We start from the raw sequence: 17881 nt of genomic DNA, 5'->3' as shown, positions 1-17881 counted from the left end.
GTTGGAAGGGACCCACAAGGATCATTGAGTCCAGCCCTTAAGCGAGTGGCCCATACAGGGATCAAACCCGCAGCCTTGGTGTTATTGGCACCATGCTCTAAGCAACCAAGCCAGTCTCAGGGTCACTCATGAGGTCAGCGGCTGTCCAGGCACTGCCTGTCAATCCTAGTCCTGGGATTATGTGCCCACAACCTAGAAACATAAAAACTGGGACTCACAGGAGTAATGCAGGTGCAGGGCTCCAAAACGAGGCAGCAGCATAAAGCCTCCTAATTAAGGAGCAGAAATCCAAGCACTGGCTGAAGGGAAAGGGAAGGTTACCTGTGGTAACAGCCAAAATTGGCTACAGTTTGTTTAGTCAAAATTCCTTTTTAAGCAGCATTGTCCACTAACATGAAAAATCAATCCCCAACACCCTAATACTGCCAGTGTATCCTACCAGAAAATGTTAGCAGAATGTAAATGTTTAACAAAATGTTTTTACATACATATATTTCACTGACTGATCAACGCTCAGAGGCTTCTGTCTATACAAACCCAAATCTGTGAGCAGCCTTACTGGTTGCTTGAGGCACATTCTTTACTGCAAAGCTAAATAAACACGATAGGAAAGGATTCTACACCGACTTTCAGAAAAATAATCAGAAAAAAAAAAGGCATTCCTCCTTGTTAAGCAGCAGCTTTTTACCAAGCAACTTTGAAGAGCCTTTGTTTGGCTCCAGCAAGCAGCATACTTCCTGCTCTCATCTGGGGCCTGTCATCCCTCCTGTAGCCTGGAGTAGCATCCTGTCCCTTCTCTTGTGCCAATGATGGCGCTTAGTGGATTTGCTGTCCAGCTCACCAACCCAGCAGAAAGCCACCTTGGCACGGGGGGGTGGCTCCGTAAGGGAACTGGAATAGCAAAGTGCGAGAGGAAGGAATTCTGCAAGTCTTAGAACCACAACCTAAATTGCACACAGTACTGGATAGTCAGGTATCTCTCTGCTGCTATCCATCCAGTTATGTGATATATGTGATATAAAAGATATACTGCAGCTCAAAGGAAGTCAGAACAGTTGCAAGCTAACAAAACTGCAGTATCGTAACATTTGGAAAACCAAACCACAATATTTGCAGTTAGTACTTTCTAGCTGTAATTCTAATTTATATTGGCTTTTAAATACTAGCTTGAAGGTAATTCTTGTTGACTTGGTAATAACCATCTCTGGGGCTAAAATCTCTCATTTTCATACATAAACACCTCCCCTTTTAAGTTTTATTCAGCTACTACTGAAAAATCAGTATCTACATACAAAACACTTTCTTCAAAGTTTTGTCACATTTATTTGTTCTGGGCCCATTTATTTATCCCAAATGCTTTTTTAATCATAAATTTTGGTAAAAATCCTTGGCACAGTACATGGAGAGCTGTTAGCACTGTGAATGTTACCACCTACACTTGCCACAGTAAAAAATAAGACAAAAAAATCTGGTTCATATTTATTTTCTATTTCACAGGTGTAACACTGCTGTTGTAATTTTTGGTGCTTTCTGCTTTTCCCACAGCTCATGCTACATCATCCATTCGGTTTCTTATGTCTGAGTGATTTCCACACAGGAAGGTAACCAAACCAAGAAGTGAAAGGGGAAGGGGAAAAACCAAACAACATCCCCACTGTGGTAGATTCCCCCTTCAAACTTTACCAGGTTGCCAGCAAAAGCTGCCATTATAACCACATTCTGGAAAAAAACACTATTCTTGTTTGCAGCAGATGAAAGTCCAACTGTCATCAAAATCAGTATCAGGATTTTGCCAACTTAAGTGTTCTCTGAAGTTCCTGCAGTTGCATGTTGCCTTGAGTAATCATCATCCTGATTGCATCCTGTAAAACCAAATAGAGTCTACTGAACTGAACACAGTGTACACAGGTTTTACACAACCGTGCAGATTTTTAAGGCATTAAAATACATAAAATTCTTACTGGCACTGCTGTCATCTATTTCTTTGTGTGAAGTAACACTGTAGTCACTGAGGTGGTTAAGAAACAGGTGCCTAAATGAATTAATTTTTCCCAGTTCCTTAATGATGTGCTTGGTTGTGGTTTTGTTTAATAATTCAGTTTTTAACTGGATTCAAACTCCTAACAATGTTTTCTTTATGCTTCTGTGTCTACCACCTCTGCACATCAGTAGTGACAGGCGTGCATGGGGCATTATGGAGACAGGGCTTTTACACAGCAGGTGGCTGTTTCTCCCAACATTATATATGTTCTCTAAGGCTTTGTCTGCATAGTTCAGCCACAAATTCCTTGGGCCCTGGCTAGAAAAAGGAACAAACAAGAAAGGAGGACTGGAGACATACGAGAAATGCGGAGGTTTCTGCATTTCATACTTGTTTCATATCCCAAACCATCTGATTTCATTGTATTCTCCTTGAATATAGTTGATTTTTTAAAAAAAAAAAAAGCTTAACCATTAATAAGTTTATGTTAGTTACCGTATTACTCAGTACAATTTGCCTGATCTGTGGTTTGAGTAAGCAGGATATTTGTTTTTTAGCTTTTTAATTCCAGATTATTATCTGGAAATTAAGAAAAACATTACTACCACCAACAGGGGGGATAATATTTATAGATATGATGGATTATTTCTTCTACAAATGAGAAAATAGTAACAGGAGACTTCTCACCAGTCTGGAAGTGACACCTACAAAACAAACCTCCCCCCAAGACACAGGACAGGACAGCAGTGACCATTCTGGAGGGCAGGCGGTCAGGGCTGCGGGTTCCCGATCCTCACCTCTTCTGTAGCATCCTTATTTCTCTTAAATTCCTCCCTGGCCCAGTCCTTTAAGTAGCGGCGATCCTGTTCAGCAGGGACCTCCCGGATCGCCCGCAGGATCTTGCGGTATAACTGAAGGACCTGCTGCCGCCTCAGGAACTGGGAAGAAGAGAGGAAGTCTGCCCGCTGCCCCAGGACACTGCTGCCAGCCGCACCCTCGGCGGCTTTGCTTCGAGGGACATTTAAGCAAACACAGAGGGCCCCGTCGCCTTTTCTAAAAGGCGCAGCTTGCCCGCGTCCCGCCGCGGGACAAGGCCCCGCCGCCCCCGGCCCGAGCGGCCCGCCCGTACCTGCCTCAAGCTTAGGGCGCCCGGCGGGACGCGCCCGGCCGCCATGACGCGGCTCCGCCTCTGCCCCGCCACGGGGCCGCCGGGCCCGCCCCCGGCGGGCGGGGCCACCCGCCGCCATTTCCTGGGGTTTCAGCTCCGCGCACGGAGAGGGAGCGCGCGGTGCCCCTTCCCTGTGGGAAGTTCGGCTTATTCATTCCAGCTTTGATCAACTCAAAGAACAGACATAATAATTAAAAAGAGTGGTACCTCTTTTAATTAGTACAGACGATACAAGATGCATAGCCTTTGCAATGAAAAATCACGTCCGTGCTCTCAGACATTGGATTTATGAAACATCCTCAATGTCTGCCTCGGACAGAGGGGCAAATTCACAGTGTAAACTGATAGTACGGAGATCAGCATATGGCATTATTCAGAAAACTCCCTGTTGATATCATCAGACAAAAATCTGCCATAATTAAATAGGATGTGTTAAACCGCAGAGTACTTCCAAGTATTCAAGTACTCATTTTTTTGGTTGTTTAAAACCACCTGCTTCCCTGCTCCTCTACTCCTTCCCAGAGGCAACAGCCACATGGGTGAAGCTAAAGAATGCTTTTTTGCCAGACACCTCAAGTTCTAACACAGAAATGCCTTCCCAGAAGCATTTTTCCTATGGCAGCAGAGTGGCAGGAATAATTGTACCTCTGTGAATATTACAAATACTTTTTTTTTTTAAGGTAATAAGTTATTACAAGAGAAGTTGAAAGTTTTACATTATTTGCAGGAATAGCAGGAGACAGTCTTGCCATTGCATAATTGTCCTCTGACAAACATGGAAGAATGCACCTAAACCACTTAGTTCTGTGCAGTCTGACTGCCCAAGGGCAGCTCCTGCAGGTTAATCTACTTAGGAAGGGACTTTATGATCCCTCCAGTGAAATACCGTTTCATGTATTTCAGCAGTTTAGCAGCAATCGGGTCCTGACTTTGTCTACAAAGTCTACAAAGAGTCTGAGGCAGTCACCAGTTCAAACCACTGCCTGAGCGCATCACTCAAAGTTTCTGGAAGTGCATTCACGTCTCTGAGGATCATGTAGAATGGGAATGGGAATTCTTCCATGTAAGATCTGATTTCAGGCAATTCTCCAGGTCCTTTGAATATAGGTACTTTAATGTCCAAAATGGAATCCTGTAAAAAAGTATTTATGTTACTGCTAAATTACATGCATCTTTTATGGCCACTGATATAATTTATCCTATTTTTCAAATACTTATAATTTCTCCCATTAGATTAAAAGTCAATAAAATACTTCTAAGATTAAAAGCTGTAAGTGTTCAATGGTAAATCAGATCAAATCTGAACACAAAGCAGTTAAGTACTTTTGCCCTTTTAGATAAAAGTGCCCTAATCCATGAATTACAGGCTAGAAGAGACTAAGCTTAAGTTTCTGCAATACCAAGTTCCATAAATATTGCCTTTCCTTAGCATTTTATGAGTCGAATTTACTGTTACCACTTTAGTTTTATATATTTGATGCCTTTCCAACACTCGTGTCTTTAAGCTCTTTAGGGCTGAGTTCAACTTGTATTTGTGCAGTGCTCTAATACAAGATTCTTTAGCAACTTACTTCATAATATTTCAACAAATACTACAAAGACAAAAATCCACCTGTGCTTCTTGTAAAGTAACTTCTTAGTTGCTCAGTGTAGCAGCTCAGAAAATTAATGAAGTTTATGAAAAAACACCTTTTTTCTCCCTAGGAAAAACGCTTACGAAAAACACCCATAATTTTTGCTTGATATTGGGCAACAGTATCTGAACAGCCAGGCTTCATCAGAACAGTTTGTCAGCAAGGGATCTGTTAGTTTTTCAACAATAAATATAGCAGATGAGTTTTGTATGAAAAAATAGAGGAAGAAAATGTGAACTACAAAATTAGTCTTCACCACATAATTCAAAGTAAAGCTTAAGTTTCCTCACATATTGCACTCAGAGTCTTCCTGAAAAGCTCCCACGTATTTCAGCTTCCCAGCCAAGGATATCTAACAGGTTTTTTTCCCACAACTACCAGATACAGAACTCAACTTTTCCAATTCAGGCACCAAATAACTCTCACATACTCCTTTCTGTCTATGTTTAATCTCATATTGGCTCCAGCTGTCATGTCAAATGGAGACTGCTGTCAGAAATTATCAAGTTGAATCAGAACTGTGATGGAACAAAGCATCTCTCAGACTCCAAATCTATCAACCTGCCAGCTACTTCCCTGGTGGCCAAGATCTACAACCATTACATTTGAAGATGGGAGCTCTTACTTAGCCTTTCTGTGGCATGGAAGCTGAGGATTTTTTTAAGTACAAAAGAGGGTAAGAAGCACAGTAGGAAGGCTCACACCGCTGCGACCCGGGTTCAATTCCCGGCCCCCCGGGCAGCTGGAGCTCGTCAGCCTTGTATGGCAATCCAGCTACGTCCTGGGGACCTCACTGCCACTGTCCAAGCTTTGCTCGGCCCCGGCAGATGAACCTCAGGATTAAAGGGTGGGCTCAGTTCAGCGCACGCTGTGTCTCACCTAAAAAATCCACTGCGCAGGCTCGAAGGGTTTATGACCTTTCCCAAATCTTCGCTTGCGAAGACTGGCCATTATTATTATTAGGAAGAAATCATAGATCTGACAGATGTGAAAAACTGAAATTGGGCTAAATATCTTTAACCTATACAAAAGATAAGGTAGCTGTATGGCACTACAAAAGACAGGAAGAAGATTTGTATCGGATTCTCATTCACTGCAGTTGAATACTTTTCCCTTGCTCCCTTACTTACCCTGGAATTAGGATTGTCCAACACTACGAAAATAACAAAGATATTGGCATTCCGAGCTGCTTGAACTGCTGCTGTCACTCGTTCCTTGCCTTCCAAGAAAAGGCCTCTTCCATCAGATACAATCAAAAGCAGCTGCGCTGTTTCTGAGCACAAAGGACATTTCAAATTTAACTAAGTTAGTTTAACTTGTTCAAAAGGCAAAAAAACCCCTATTCTTTTGTTTGCCCTATGGGTATAGTTGAAAAAGGAGTATTCCTAAGGAAATTAAGTCTTTATCAAATAGAATTTGGTGACTTAAACAATTGCTTAGCTGCAGTTAACAGTGGATCAAGAAAGAACGTACTGGGTGACACCATTGAGAATACTGGAGGGAGGGGAACCCACCATCCATCAGTAATATAATCAAGGATGAAATGCATGGAAAATGCAGTCATGGTCTTGTCTTTCATGCCTGGTAAGTGTCCAGGGGTTGAATACTGGCTGTACCATAAGAGTCCAGCCAATAGGCTCAGTAGAGCACCTGCTGCTGCTATGAAATAGAACCCAAACCTATTCCTCCCAAAGCAGGTACCTATGGGTTCATCTGTATTAGCATTTCACCCTGGACTAAGACAGGGCTTCTGAAACGTTGTCCTGTTGTCCCTGTTTTAACAGGTGTGGCTTCCATCAGAGAACAATCTTGGACTGCCCAAAATGGGTGATTTTTGGATGAAAGTAAATAAGAAGATTAGCCTCAAAGGCACAGTCAAGGCAGTCAACCACTGTAGAGCATTGAGCCCCTGGGACCAAAGGAGACAGTCTTGAAGTAAACGTCCTGAAACATACACAGCACTGATGCTGGGTTCCTCAGCACCAGCAATCTTCTGGAGACACATTATTTAACCCAAGTTGCCCCCCCGAGTCAGAGATATATCCCTGTAAAGGAACATTCTAACTTATGTATCTTTCATCTTTTAATTATGTGGGAAATCACAGTAATTACAGCCCAGAATGCAAGCCCCAAGGGTTACGGAAGGATGCAGAGCACACTTCTGCAAACAGGCCCCAAATGTGACAAGGCTTTGTCTTTTTACAAAAAGGAGTAATGGATCCTTCTGCCTTTTCTCTTGCCAGCTCCCCAGTTCTAGCAAGCTGATTGCTGCTGCATCCCAGCCTAAGTCAAAAGGACTGGATGCTGCTCCCTCTCTGAATATTCGTACAGCCTGGCCACCCTGTGGCGAACGAGTGGATTTTAAATCCCTGACTGTCCATTTCTTGGATTACTTTAACAAGAATTTATAAAAAATACAGGTGCCTCTGTGACGAGCTTTTAACTATCACAAAGCAGTTCCTTCGACTAACTGTGAGTCAGATGTGAGACAAGCAGTCTTCCAGCTTTTCTAGGAAATTCAAGCAGCTCATGACCTAGACTTGCAGCAGGTAGGAGGCAAACGCCCTCCTCAGAACACTGTGCTTCTGGGTACTTAGAGAACTCAAGCTCTCAAGCAAGAGCAGAAGTGTTTGGAGAGTCAAGGTCTCTAGGAAGCTGGACAGTGCTCTAAGCTGGGAGTGTCTAAGACTTAAATACGGTCTGGAGACATATGGTAACGGGAGACATGTAATGTGTGCCTTTTTAAAAAGTCTTAAAATTTTAGTGAATTATTGACAAATATGAAGTAGGTGTCTCTTGGGTTTTGAGCTACATTTCAACCAAACATTCCTTTTGACAAAGCAAAACCCAAAGCCCTAATGCAAGTCATGTTTCAGTGCTAGGAGCCTTCCTGGCAGGTTCCTACTTTGGGACTGTAGTGAGCATTCTACTGCCACAGCAACAAGCATAGTAACAAAAAAAAGCTCACCCGGATTAGTATTTTGAGACAACTGCTGTGCTGCAGCAAACATATTTGCTGATGATTCAAGAAACTGCAGAGGAAACAAATAAGAAGATTAAGTTATCTCATAATAAAAACAATAAACTTAATAATGAAAAAATTTTAAAGAACATATTTCTTTATTTTAAATGCCAAGATAGTCTGACCATCCAACACAGACACAGTCCTTGGCATTTTCCTATATTAACTCCTGCTTCAAATTTAATAAGTATTTTTGAACTAAAGAATCTTCCGAGAAGCCTTGGAACTGGATTTAAATTTTTTCCAATGCTAGCAAAGCCATTGAAACAGTACATTGCTCAAGTGATTAATGGAATAATTAAAAATATATATCCTATTTCTAGCTTGAACTTCTTTGGTTTCAACTTGAAATAGAAGTATCTAGTTTCATAATCCCCATTAAAATTAAGAAAATCAACAGTCAAGTCCTCCCAATTTTGGTTTATAAGACTGCCATTGAGCTATTTGGGTCTTATCTATTTCCATTTAATATTAACAGAAGATCTTATTTGACTTTGGAAAGGTAAGAATGCAAAAACCTTCCTAAAAGAAGACAACTTAGCAGCTCTCTGGAAAGTATTAGTATAGAAAGTTATTTTCTTCAGGAATCAGTCAAGTCTGACAAACTTCCTCCTCCTACTACTGTGGAATCCATGGCATGAAAACTTTCTAAAGTCCCACAAACTTTGATGGTATTTGGCGCTGGGGTACTCAATAGCTTGTACCCAAAATACTGTTTAAGACTCAATACAAAGATGAATGCTTAAAAGAGAAAACACTCCTCCCGTTACAAAATTATGACCATTGGATCTCTTTGTTATCTCAAATATAAATAACTGGTAAACATTACAGTGTGATCATGAAACCATGAAGCTGCTGATACCTTGTCAGGAAAAGATTGGCAAACCTGTTGCCCTAGAGGCATTCTTGTGTACCTGGGCTATTTTTGTTTTCTTCTGCTGAAACTTGCACAGACGCAATATCCGTGTCCCTGACCGGTCACTGAACTGCTCGTGGAATGGGTGCAGCAGCTGAACGCTCTCTCCAAAGCTTTAGAAAAGAAGAAAAAATTACAGCACAAAACTGGTATTTACATTCTGCTCTGAAGTCTTGATGAAAACCCAGTATTTCAAATAAACTCACCTACACACAGCAATTTGTCCCACTTCTAGAAGAGTCAGTGCATTTCCAATAACTGCCAAGGATTCATATGCAAGCTGTTAAAAAAGTTACATCAAAATTAGGATATTCAAAGTTTTACTCAAAGCTCAGTATTAAATATGAAGAATGTTACTGAAATTAGTTTTCCATCATCTAGAAAAATAAATTAAGGGACTGCCTATCTTTTTACCTGTTACACTTATGTGAGACAGTCACTGCACTAGTTCTGCATGAGGGCATCAGCTGATTGCTCTGGAATTACCAGTCAGACTTTTCAGCAACCACCAGCCCAGTATGAAACAAGTCAGCAGCTGACATACTCATCAACAAAAGGTAGTTTCTTCATACTTCTTCTGGGGTTTCATTTTACCTGTTTAGAGTGGTTGTCGATCATACTAGAGGAATCATCAATAGCCAGGCAAATCTGGTACTGTCGTTTACTGGGCTTGGTCCTTCGCAGCCAGATCTTATCTTTTCGGAACTGACTGGCGATATACGGGATCACTTTGCGCATGTTCAGTCTCTTCCCAGTTCTGTAGTCTCCTCTGAAAGTTAAGAAAAAAGGACACGGGGACAGGGATTATCAGCAAATATCTCGTTCTGGAAATCCCTGGCCTATGCACCATATACACCAAAGTAACACTTTCTTTGTAAAATACAACAAACCCAAAATTAATAGTTTAATATTCATATCTAGTTATAGACAAAAATATATCACATTTTCAATGTAAGAAATTCAATTCAGTGTTTTTAAAAGAAATTTATATCTATCTGCCTAAAATGGAAGGCAGGCTTTGAATTTAGATTCTTCCAGTTTGAAACAAGTCTAGATCTCTTAAAAAAGATTACTTAATGTTAAAAACAACATAAAATGTTTTGACATTTAACACAATCTTTGACTTATCTTTAAATGGTTAAGTTGATTTGATCACCTGTTGCACAGGAGAAAAAAAAGTAGGAGGCAGTACCCTCAGGATAGGTGCCTACTACTATATCATATTTGCTTTTCATAAAATAACCTAGTGTTCCCTTACAAAAGGAAATTAAATGCAGTTGCAAACAGGAATAATTACTATAAAGCAAGAATAACAAAGCTGGAGTCTTACAGAAGTTAAAGCGGCAGAAAACCAGGAGTTTAAAGAAACTGGAAGCCTCAGAAAGATCCAACTTACTTCAATTTGGCTGCCTGAGTGGGTTCCAGTATGAGTCGCAGCTGTTCACAAAGCTGCTGTGACAGAGGAGCTGTCAGTACTAAATACCTCTGCCACAACTGTGCTGCTTCCTTCTCCTAAAACATTACACAAAGAAATAAAAGTGAATTATGAAAAAACCAAAAAAGTTGGAAAGTACTGTCTGAAAAAAGAAAACAAGCCTCAGTGTAGGAGGGGAAGGCAGTAAGCAGGGAGCTACCAGCTAAAACTGTGAGGGTGTCTCCTATGACAATTTGCATTCAACTTAGGATGCTCCTGGCTGCTACAAAGCTGCAACATGCAATGATCTTTTCTCTAGGGGTACCCAAAGCAACTCTGGTATTGCTGTTGATACAAGATGATCTTGGAACAGCCAGGTGCCGATAGCTGGTATTACAGAAAGGCAAACTGTGAAGTCCTCTAGGTTCTTCACTGACCATCAAAAATTAAAATTAATTAAAATTCAGCACAATTCTTGAGGCTCTACACTGGCAATTATATTCAAGAAATAATTCCAAATATGGTTCACAATTCATGTAAACTAGGACTAGTCAGAGCAAGTACAATATTCTGGTTTTGCTGTTGGGTCAAACTCCACCACTGCAACTGAAGGAGATGGCTTCTCTTTATCATCATTTTGTGGAAGTGGTGTGTCCAGCATTTAACTGAAGGTGACAACTCAAAATGGAAGGAACTTGACAGGACTAAGAAAAATGTTTTTAACTATGCAAGTTTTAGAAGTCATTATCAACAGAGTAACTTCCTGCACATAGCACATTCAAAACAAGATGTGAAACATCATCCTGCTTTAAGAATTATGTAATTTTTTTTCAGAAGTAGTTAAACATAATAACAAAAATAGCATCTAAATCATGTGATTTTGAGTATTTAGATTGCAGCCTGCTTGGCTTCCTCAATGTTTTAGCAGTAAAACAAGATGAAATAATGCAACAAAGGATTCTTATAACAGGTTTATATTAAAATGAGGTCACAAACCTCCTCTGGAGTTCCAGGCTGCTGTGTCTGCCAAGCTTCCAATTGTCTTTCAAGTTCCTTTCTTAGCTCTTCAGGATCTCTAACAATGTGCTAGAAGTGTAGTTATGCAATTTATGAGATAGAAAAAAAAAAGTTTACACATCTGGTGACCCCCAAAATATAGCAAACCATAAAAAAAAAAGTATAAATGCATTGTTCTTATTCTTTTAGACACAAAAAGACCTGAAAAAACCCACTGGAATGAAGATTCTAAATCTTTTCCCCCTTTAATAGTTTCCATGTACAGGAAGGATAACTATCTCCCCAGAAATACCTCCATATGTGACATAATCAACATAGAAAGAAAGCTAGGACATATATGATACCAACACTGAACATAATAAAATACAGAACTTCAAGATAAATCAATGAAATTATCTTGACAAATTCCAGATTTAATGACAACATAATGGAGACCAAACTATCAAATGCTACCTGTCTAGTATGTTCCAAAATATAGTATACTTCACTTAATTATGTTTTTTTAAAAGTTTCATTCAAACCACTCGAAGGACTGAATGACATCTTCCTCTTTACCTCCCAGCAAATACTCTTTGATGAGCCCTTCTGTTAAAGGACACTCAAGCTTTATGATACTTCTTTTACTTTCACTGTGCTTTCAGTGACAAGCTCTGCTCCTGACTTACAAAACCACAGTTTAGCCAAACAACACTATATGGTCTGCATAACTTGCAGGCTTATGGATTAAGGAAAATAAGCCCATGATTGCAAACTCAGTAGTCCCAATAACTTCTCATTCCTCGAGAAGCAGCAGCTGTCCCTTCGGTCACCGACTGCAGGTTTAAGGAAGGGAGGAAGAATACACGTGGAGGGGACTTTCCTCTCCCTTTTGCTGAAAGGTGATGACCTGCACTTTTCCCCCAGCAGCGTCTCTCCCCTCCCCTTGAACTGGTGCTGCAAGAGCTCCCCCTCCTGTTCCACGTTTTTCGTGTCAGCTGGAAAATCCCCAAGACTGAAAACAGCAGGGACCTAACTATTCTGACAACAGGAGAACACTCTTGCATTCAGCAGCCTTTTTCCAAACAGCTGCAACATTTGGCATTAAGATGGAAGCACTTGGTGTAGCTGGCACACAATCCTTTACGTGGTATACGTAGAAACAGTAAAATACTGCCTTCCAAGTATGTACTTGGGACACAATACTATTAGAATGAAAGGTCAATATTTCTAAAAAAACAGAGACTGAAAATATTTTTACTTTATCAACTGGTTATCCACCACCATGTGCTTCTACGCCTTAGTCTTTATGATAAAATGTGCTTTTTCACAGCCAACAGTTTGCACTGGGAGACTATGAGTGTCACATGAAGCTCTAGGATTTTCTAGGTTATGATAACATTTTTTGAATTGAGACATTCATAAAAAGCTCAAAAGGTTCTAAAATACTTGCAATCAGCTTTTATGAAGAAGTAGTATACTGTGATCAATTAACTGAGGTGAATTCTTTGTCCACAACAATGTTTTAAAGTCCCTGATGCCTAGCTCCCTCATCACTCTGAACCCTTCTGTTATCTTCAGGCTACACATTTGCCTATTGCTTTCCACTCTACCCAGGCCTTTCCTCTGCAGAGTCATCTGTGCAAAGCAGTTATTTACAGTTAGAAAAAAAGAAGTTTTTTTAAAAAGTGACATGGGAAGGTTCCATCCTAAGGATGGGGAGGACTTGTCATTTTAAAGGCATCTTTCAGCTGCATATACAGCAGTTAGTTGTTACTTTTCATTCTGCTATTAAATAATAGCAAGCTACTCAGTTGTCTGAACACAAGTAATTCTGAACTTTTGCATTCATAGAACTCCATTAACACAGGTCAAGTAAAAGAGTCTATTTCTGCTACTGTATCTGTAAGAAGGCAAACTGGGTATCATACCTGGGGAGCGTCCATCAAAAACTGATGGGCTGTATGTATAGTCGAGTCCTTGCTTCTCTCTGGCTTCTCTTCAGTCACCTTTGGCACCTTTTCTGTTGCAGAGTCATTGACATCCTCTGAGTCAAAAGTCTGGATCTCTGGCTCCACATCACCTGGTCCTACAACCACAAAACTAATTACTAACTTTGTGGATCACACATCATACAAGAAGCAATATTGTATCCTGACTCTTTTATGAAGCATCTCACATGCTTTGTAGTGCAGTCCAGATGTAACTTTGCTTAAGAGAAGTGCCCAAATTTTAAGACATTTAATTCTAGGAATAGGATGAATACATCTTGCAACTCACTGGAACAGATGCATATGCATTTCCTAAAGGAAATTGTTTTTCTCTGTTATAACCTGCTTGCCAAATGAGCAAAATAACAGTGAAAAGATCTTTATAACCTGAAAATCACATTAGTGAAGTATGTTTTCTTGATCTTCATAGCCTCTCTGACAGGATGACAGGAAGTATAAAGTAACTAGAGAACATTCAGAAAATTATCATAAAAAAATGGCAATTTTTTCTTAGCTTTTACACTCTTGATCTTAACAGAACAGTTTTCTATAAATCAAAAATCAATTTACAAATAAAGGAATGGATTAAAGATTTTCTTTTATAATTGTTTCTATTATACTACACTGTTTAACAACTAATTTTTACAGAATTACTTTAAAGGAAAAAATATGACACTGTAGGAGATGTTTCAAAGATTCTAGTTTTTCAGAACATCCTGTTAGAGAATCATGTGGAAAAACAAATAGACTGATTACATGCACACCTGTACCATAATGCAAATGAGTCTAGCAAGATATTTAAGTGATTAAACCTGAAGGGAGTGGAAAGCAAGAATATAGGCTTGTAAGAGTTGTCTCCCCTCTCTAGCCAGCTTGTGTGTTGTTTGAGAAGAAAACTTCAAAATTCCAAACCATGCTGCATTTACTTAGATTCATCAGAATTAAATTCTTCTGATGCAATCGGCAAGAGATGCTTTTATCTTGCTTATCTGGGGGGGGGGCTGGGTGGCTGACAAGTCAGACCTGTCTTCTCATCTACCAACCATTTGCATCCAATAGCCATTTTCTGTTAGCAGCTTGGTTTTGTTTTGTTTCATTCCCACTTAAGGAAGAAACCAGTGAGATAGTGACAGTCTGGTGCTTCCTCACCGGATGTTGTTCAGACCAGCTCCTCAAATTCTTGCTAGGTTTTTTTTTCAGAAGTTATAATTAAAAAGTTGAGTTATGTGGTGCTGATGGTGGTGACACTGGAATGCATTGTTATATGCCAATTAATTAAGTGAATTGGCATTGTGTTGAACAGCAGGGAAGTGTTTGCTTTTTATTTCTTCAAAGTAGTGGATAAAGATTAGAGACCATTAACTTGAAAGAAAGCAGCAAACCCCTCTGTCACTCAACCAATTTAGCAAGGCTAATGCTGAGTAAGAATACTTCTGCAGAAAAATCAAGTAAGAGCAGACATTTTAGTCTTACGAAACATCTTATGACAGATGAGTCTTATGATACTCATCCATTACATGCAAATGTAAATACCTACATATACATTTAAAGATCCACATCAATGTATATTTAAAATGTTTTTTAAGTTAATGTACCAGAAGGTTTAGTGGCAGTAGACTTCTTTTTTTCTGGCTTCAGCTCTTCTGCATCTACTGTTGTGAAATCCTCATTCTGCATTTCTGTTTCCATAGCTGCATCTTCAGAATCTCCCTCTTCCTTTTCTTCATGAGGCATGATAGATTTCTCTTGCTCCTTGCTAGCTACATCTGTACAAAGACAACAATACTTATTAAGGGGCAAGTGGAAGGAGAAGTAGTCAAGTTGCAAAATAAATGTTGCATTCTGAGGCCACTGTGAATCAGTTTTAGTGAACTTCAGAAGAAATCTGAACTATTGTCTCAGACCTCAGTTTTATCTTTCACTGTGCTGTGTTGTCAGTGAGCTCTTGCCCTGGAAACCTGATATACTGAAGTAAGATTTAGAGAGAACAGATTTTAAATATGTTTATTAAGCTAAAATCCATTTCATGAGTCAATTCAGTATTTTCAAAAATGTTATTGTTAGTTTGAATCTGACTGCGAAAGAGTAGCATTTATCATAGCAAAATGGTGTTGCAAGGATTGTTAAACATAACTTTAAAAAGCAAACAGAGAAAATTACAGCAAATTGGACTGTTTCAGGATTTGATTCTGCAATAACTCTTTACACCCAGAAATGCCACCATACCATATGTCTGTGCATCATAGCATTCAGAGCTTTGTTTAATATGTTCAAATGCATCAGCCTCCTCCACGTTTTGTTTAGGCTGAGTTGTATCCTGCTTTGCTTCACTGCTGGATTCTATGGTTCTCAGTCGCTTGTGGATGTGTTCATTGTGATCTCCCATTGAGCGTTCATTGTCTGCCCGGCCAGGCTTCCTCTTGAAACTCTGAAAAAGAGTAAATTAACACCATGAACTTCAAGTGAGGTGTAACCCAACACTAATGAGAGCAGTGTTCTAACAAGGAGAAACTGAGTCCTGCCTATTTGTTAATATTCAGACATTTAAATAAAAATTTTAAAAAAATTAAAATGGAGAGATGAACCTGTGTATTTTTTCTGCTTTGCTTCTGAGAAGCCATCCGGGCCATGCGTGTGGATTCATGGCCTTCTGATTGATTTGCACTTGCAGCTCCAGTTCCACTTTCCTGAAAGAAAAAAAAAATTCAACTGTAACTGTAGCAACTACTGTAAACAAATTTCAGAAGGAAGCTCTGCTACCTTCTGTTGTGAATGACAAATGGCTCATATAAGTATTTTTCTTATGGAGAGCAGATGAGCCAGTTCTGCAGCTCAACAATTACCCTAAACTTACCTTTACAGGAGTGAAAACTGCAGGGTATCTACATGGTCTTCAATTTTTTTCAATGAATTTACAACTGGTGTAAACTGAATCTTATACACAGTTCTTAAAATTTATGGCAGCAATTCCTCGATTGTAACTCGAAAATGTATTCACAAATTTAGCATTTTTAACTCAGACACTTCCATGTAGTTTACCTCTTTAGACTGGTCTCTTTCTGAAGCCTCTCCAGCCAGCTCAACAGCACTGTCACTCTGCAGGTTTTCTTGCCCGGTCTGCCCTTGTGTTTCATGTTCCATTCTTTCCTCAGCCTCAGGAATCTGTTCATCCATCTCAGAATTATCTTTACCATCTTCTTCCTGAAATAATGATTATTTTAACATTCTAAAAAACATCAGGAACTGGCTATTATTGAAAGGCATTTAGAGAAGAATGCAGTCATCAGGCACAGTCAGGATGGGTTCACAGAGGGAAAGTCCTATTTAACTAATTCCATAGCCTTCTGTGATGAGGTCACCAGCCTAGTAGATGAAGGGAAAGCAGTGGATGTTTTTTTTCTGGATTTTTAGTAAGGCTTTTGATACTGTCCCTCATAGTATCCTTTTGGACAAGTTGTTCAGCTGCGGGATGAGTGGATTCACAGTGTGCTGGGTGAAGGGCAGGGCTCAAAGGGTTGTAGTGAATGGGGCTATATCTGGCTGGTGACAGTCACCAGTGCTGTTCCTCAGGGCTCAGCTCTAGAACCAGTCCTGTTCAATATATTTATCAATGATTTGGATACAGGAGTTGAATGCACTGTTAGCAAGTTTTGCTGATGATACAAACTGAGAGGTGCTGTTGACTCTCTTGAGGGATAAGAGGCCTGGCAGAGGGATCTAGACAGATTGAGGCACTGGGTTATGATCAATGGGATGAAATTTAACAAGGCCAAATTCTAGATTCTGCACCTTGGATGGAATAATGCTGGGCACAACTGGGAGAGAAGTGGCTGGAGAGCAGCCCTGCAGAAAGGGATCTGGGGGTGCTGACTGACAGCAGGCTCAATGTGAGTGAGCAGTGAGCCCTGGCAGCCCAGAGGGTAATCCCTGTCCTGGGGTGCATCAAACAGAGCAACACCACGTGGTCAAAAGAGGTGATTGTCCTGCTGTGTTCAGCATTGGTGCAGCCTTGCTGTAAGGCTTGATATGCATGCAGGTAACCCAGGCTGTGGCTAAAGTTTTAAAGAAAACTTATTTTATATACTGCAATATATATATATATATATCTTAATGATGAATACAGCTGTCTGAGAAGATGAAAACATAAACCTGTTTTGTTGCTTTTATAACACCTTTTGCATGTGCAATAAAACTCCAGGCTGAATTCTCCCCTGTGCTTTATGGCCTTCCTGGCCCCCCTGCAGGGGCCTCCAGGCATGTCTGTGAGAATTTTATCACTTGTAGCAAGGGAGTTACCTCTTGGCAGGCAGATAAAGAGAACATACACAGCATCCTGCATCAGAACGAATTCCTTCCCACATTAAAGCTTTTCCCTGGCAGCAAAAGTTTCCTTGAGCAGGAGGAAGCTCTCCCTCCTCACTATTTCTTCTGAAGGTCTCTTGCACCTACACTCACCTTGAGCACTGTGTACAGTTGTGGGCCCCACAATTTAAGAATGATGTGAAGGTCCTTGAATGTGTCCAGAGGAGGGCAACAAAGCTGGTGCAAGGGTTGGAAACAGTGTCCTATGAGGAACAGCTAAGGACTTTGGGCTTGTCTGGTTTGGAGAGGAGGCTGAGGGGCGACCTCATTCCTCTCTACAGCTTCCTGAGGGGGCATGGAGAAAGAGATGCTGATCTCTTCTCCCTGTACCCAGTGATAGGATGCATGGGAATGGTCATTAGGAAGCATTTCTTTACCGAGAGAGTGGTCGATGCCCCAA

The 17881-nt window shown here is 40.3% G+C and overlaps 2 protein-coding genes across 3 annotated transcripts in view; both read right to left on the bottom strand.

Moving 5' to 3' along the window:
* Positions 1–1467: 1467 nt before the first annotated feature.
* Positions 1468–3215, bottom strand: LYRM2 (LYR motif containing 2). Its single transcript, XM_064649990.1, has 3 exons — positions 3111–3215; positions 2779–2919; positions 1468–1862 (listed from the first exon to the last, which is right to left on the bottom strand). The coding sequence occupies exons 1-3, from the start codon at positions 3153–3155 to the stop codon at positions 1782–1784; spliced, it is 267 nt and encodes an 88-aa protein (XP_064506060.1). The 5' UTR covers positions 3156–3215; the 3' UTR covers positions 1468–1781.
* Positions 3216–3340: 125 nt separating this feature from the next.
* The window catches only part of MDN1 (midasin AAA ATPase 1), a 105199-nt gene continuing 90658 nt past the window's right edge, over positions 3341–17881 (bottom strand). Inside the window, exons 90-102 of one of the 2 annotated variants that reach the window (XM_064649951.1) lie at positions 16159–16316; positions 15705–15806; positions 15346–15547; positions 14715–14885; positions 13060–13217; positions 11132–11221; positions 10118–10233; positions 9316–9490; positions 8928–9001; positions 8720–8834; positions 7752–7815; positions 5914–6056; positions 3341–4281 (exon numbers count right to left, since the gene is read on the bottom strand). In XM_064649951.1, coding sequence (XP_064506021.1) covers positions 4093–4281; positions 5914–6056; positions 7752–7815; positions 8720–8834; positions 8928–9001; positions 9316–9490; positions 10118–10233; positions 11132–11221; positions 13060–13217; positions 14715–14885; positions 15346–15547; positions 15705–15806; positions 16159–16316 — 1757 coding nt within the window. In that variant the 3' untranslated portion in view covers positions 3341–4092. Of the gene's footprint in view, positions 4282–5913; positions 6057–7751; positions 7816–8719; positions 8835–8927; positions 9002–9315; positions 9491–10117; positions 10234–11131; positions 11222–13059; positions 13218–14714; positions 14886–15345; positions 15548–15704; positions 15807–16158; positions 16321–17881 lie in introns of both variants that reach the window. The other variant, XM_064649952.1, reaches the window with a different exon arrangement.

The sequence above is a fragment of the Pseudopipra pipra genome, chromosome 3, assembly GCF_036250125.1.
Source record: "Pseudopipra pipra isolate bDixPip1 chromosome 3, bDixPip1.hap1, whole genome shotgun sequence".
Taxonomy (NCBI): Eukaryota; Metazoa; Chordata; class Aves; order Passeriformes; family Pipridae; genus Pseudopipra; species Pseudopipra pipra.
This window is presented reverse-complemented; position numbering and strand designations above follow the sequence as displayed.

Coding starts and splice junctions, on each gene's coding strand:
- LYRM2 (XM_064649990.1), bottom strand. CDS start 3,155: ATGGCGGCCGGGCGCGTCCCGCCGGGCGCCCTAAGCTTGAGGCAG. Junction 2,920..3,110: donor GCGCCCTAAGCTTGAGGCAG/GTACGGGCGGGC, acceptor TCTTCTTCCCAG/TTCCTGAGGCGGCAGCAGGT. Junction 1,863..2,778: donor ATAAGGATGCTACAGAAGAG/GTGAGGATCGGG, acceptor TTGGTTTTACAG/GATGCAATCAGGATGATGAT.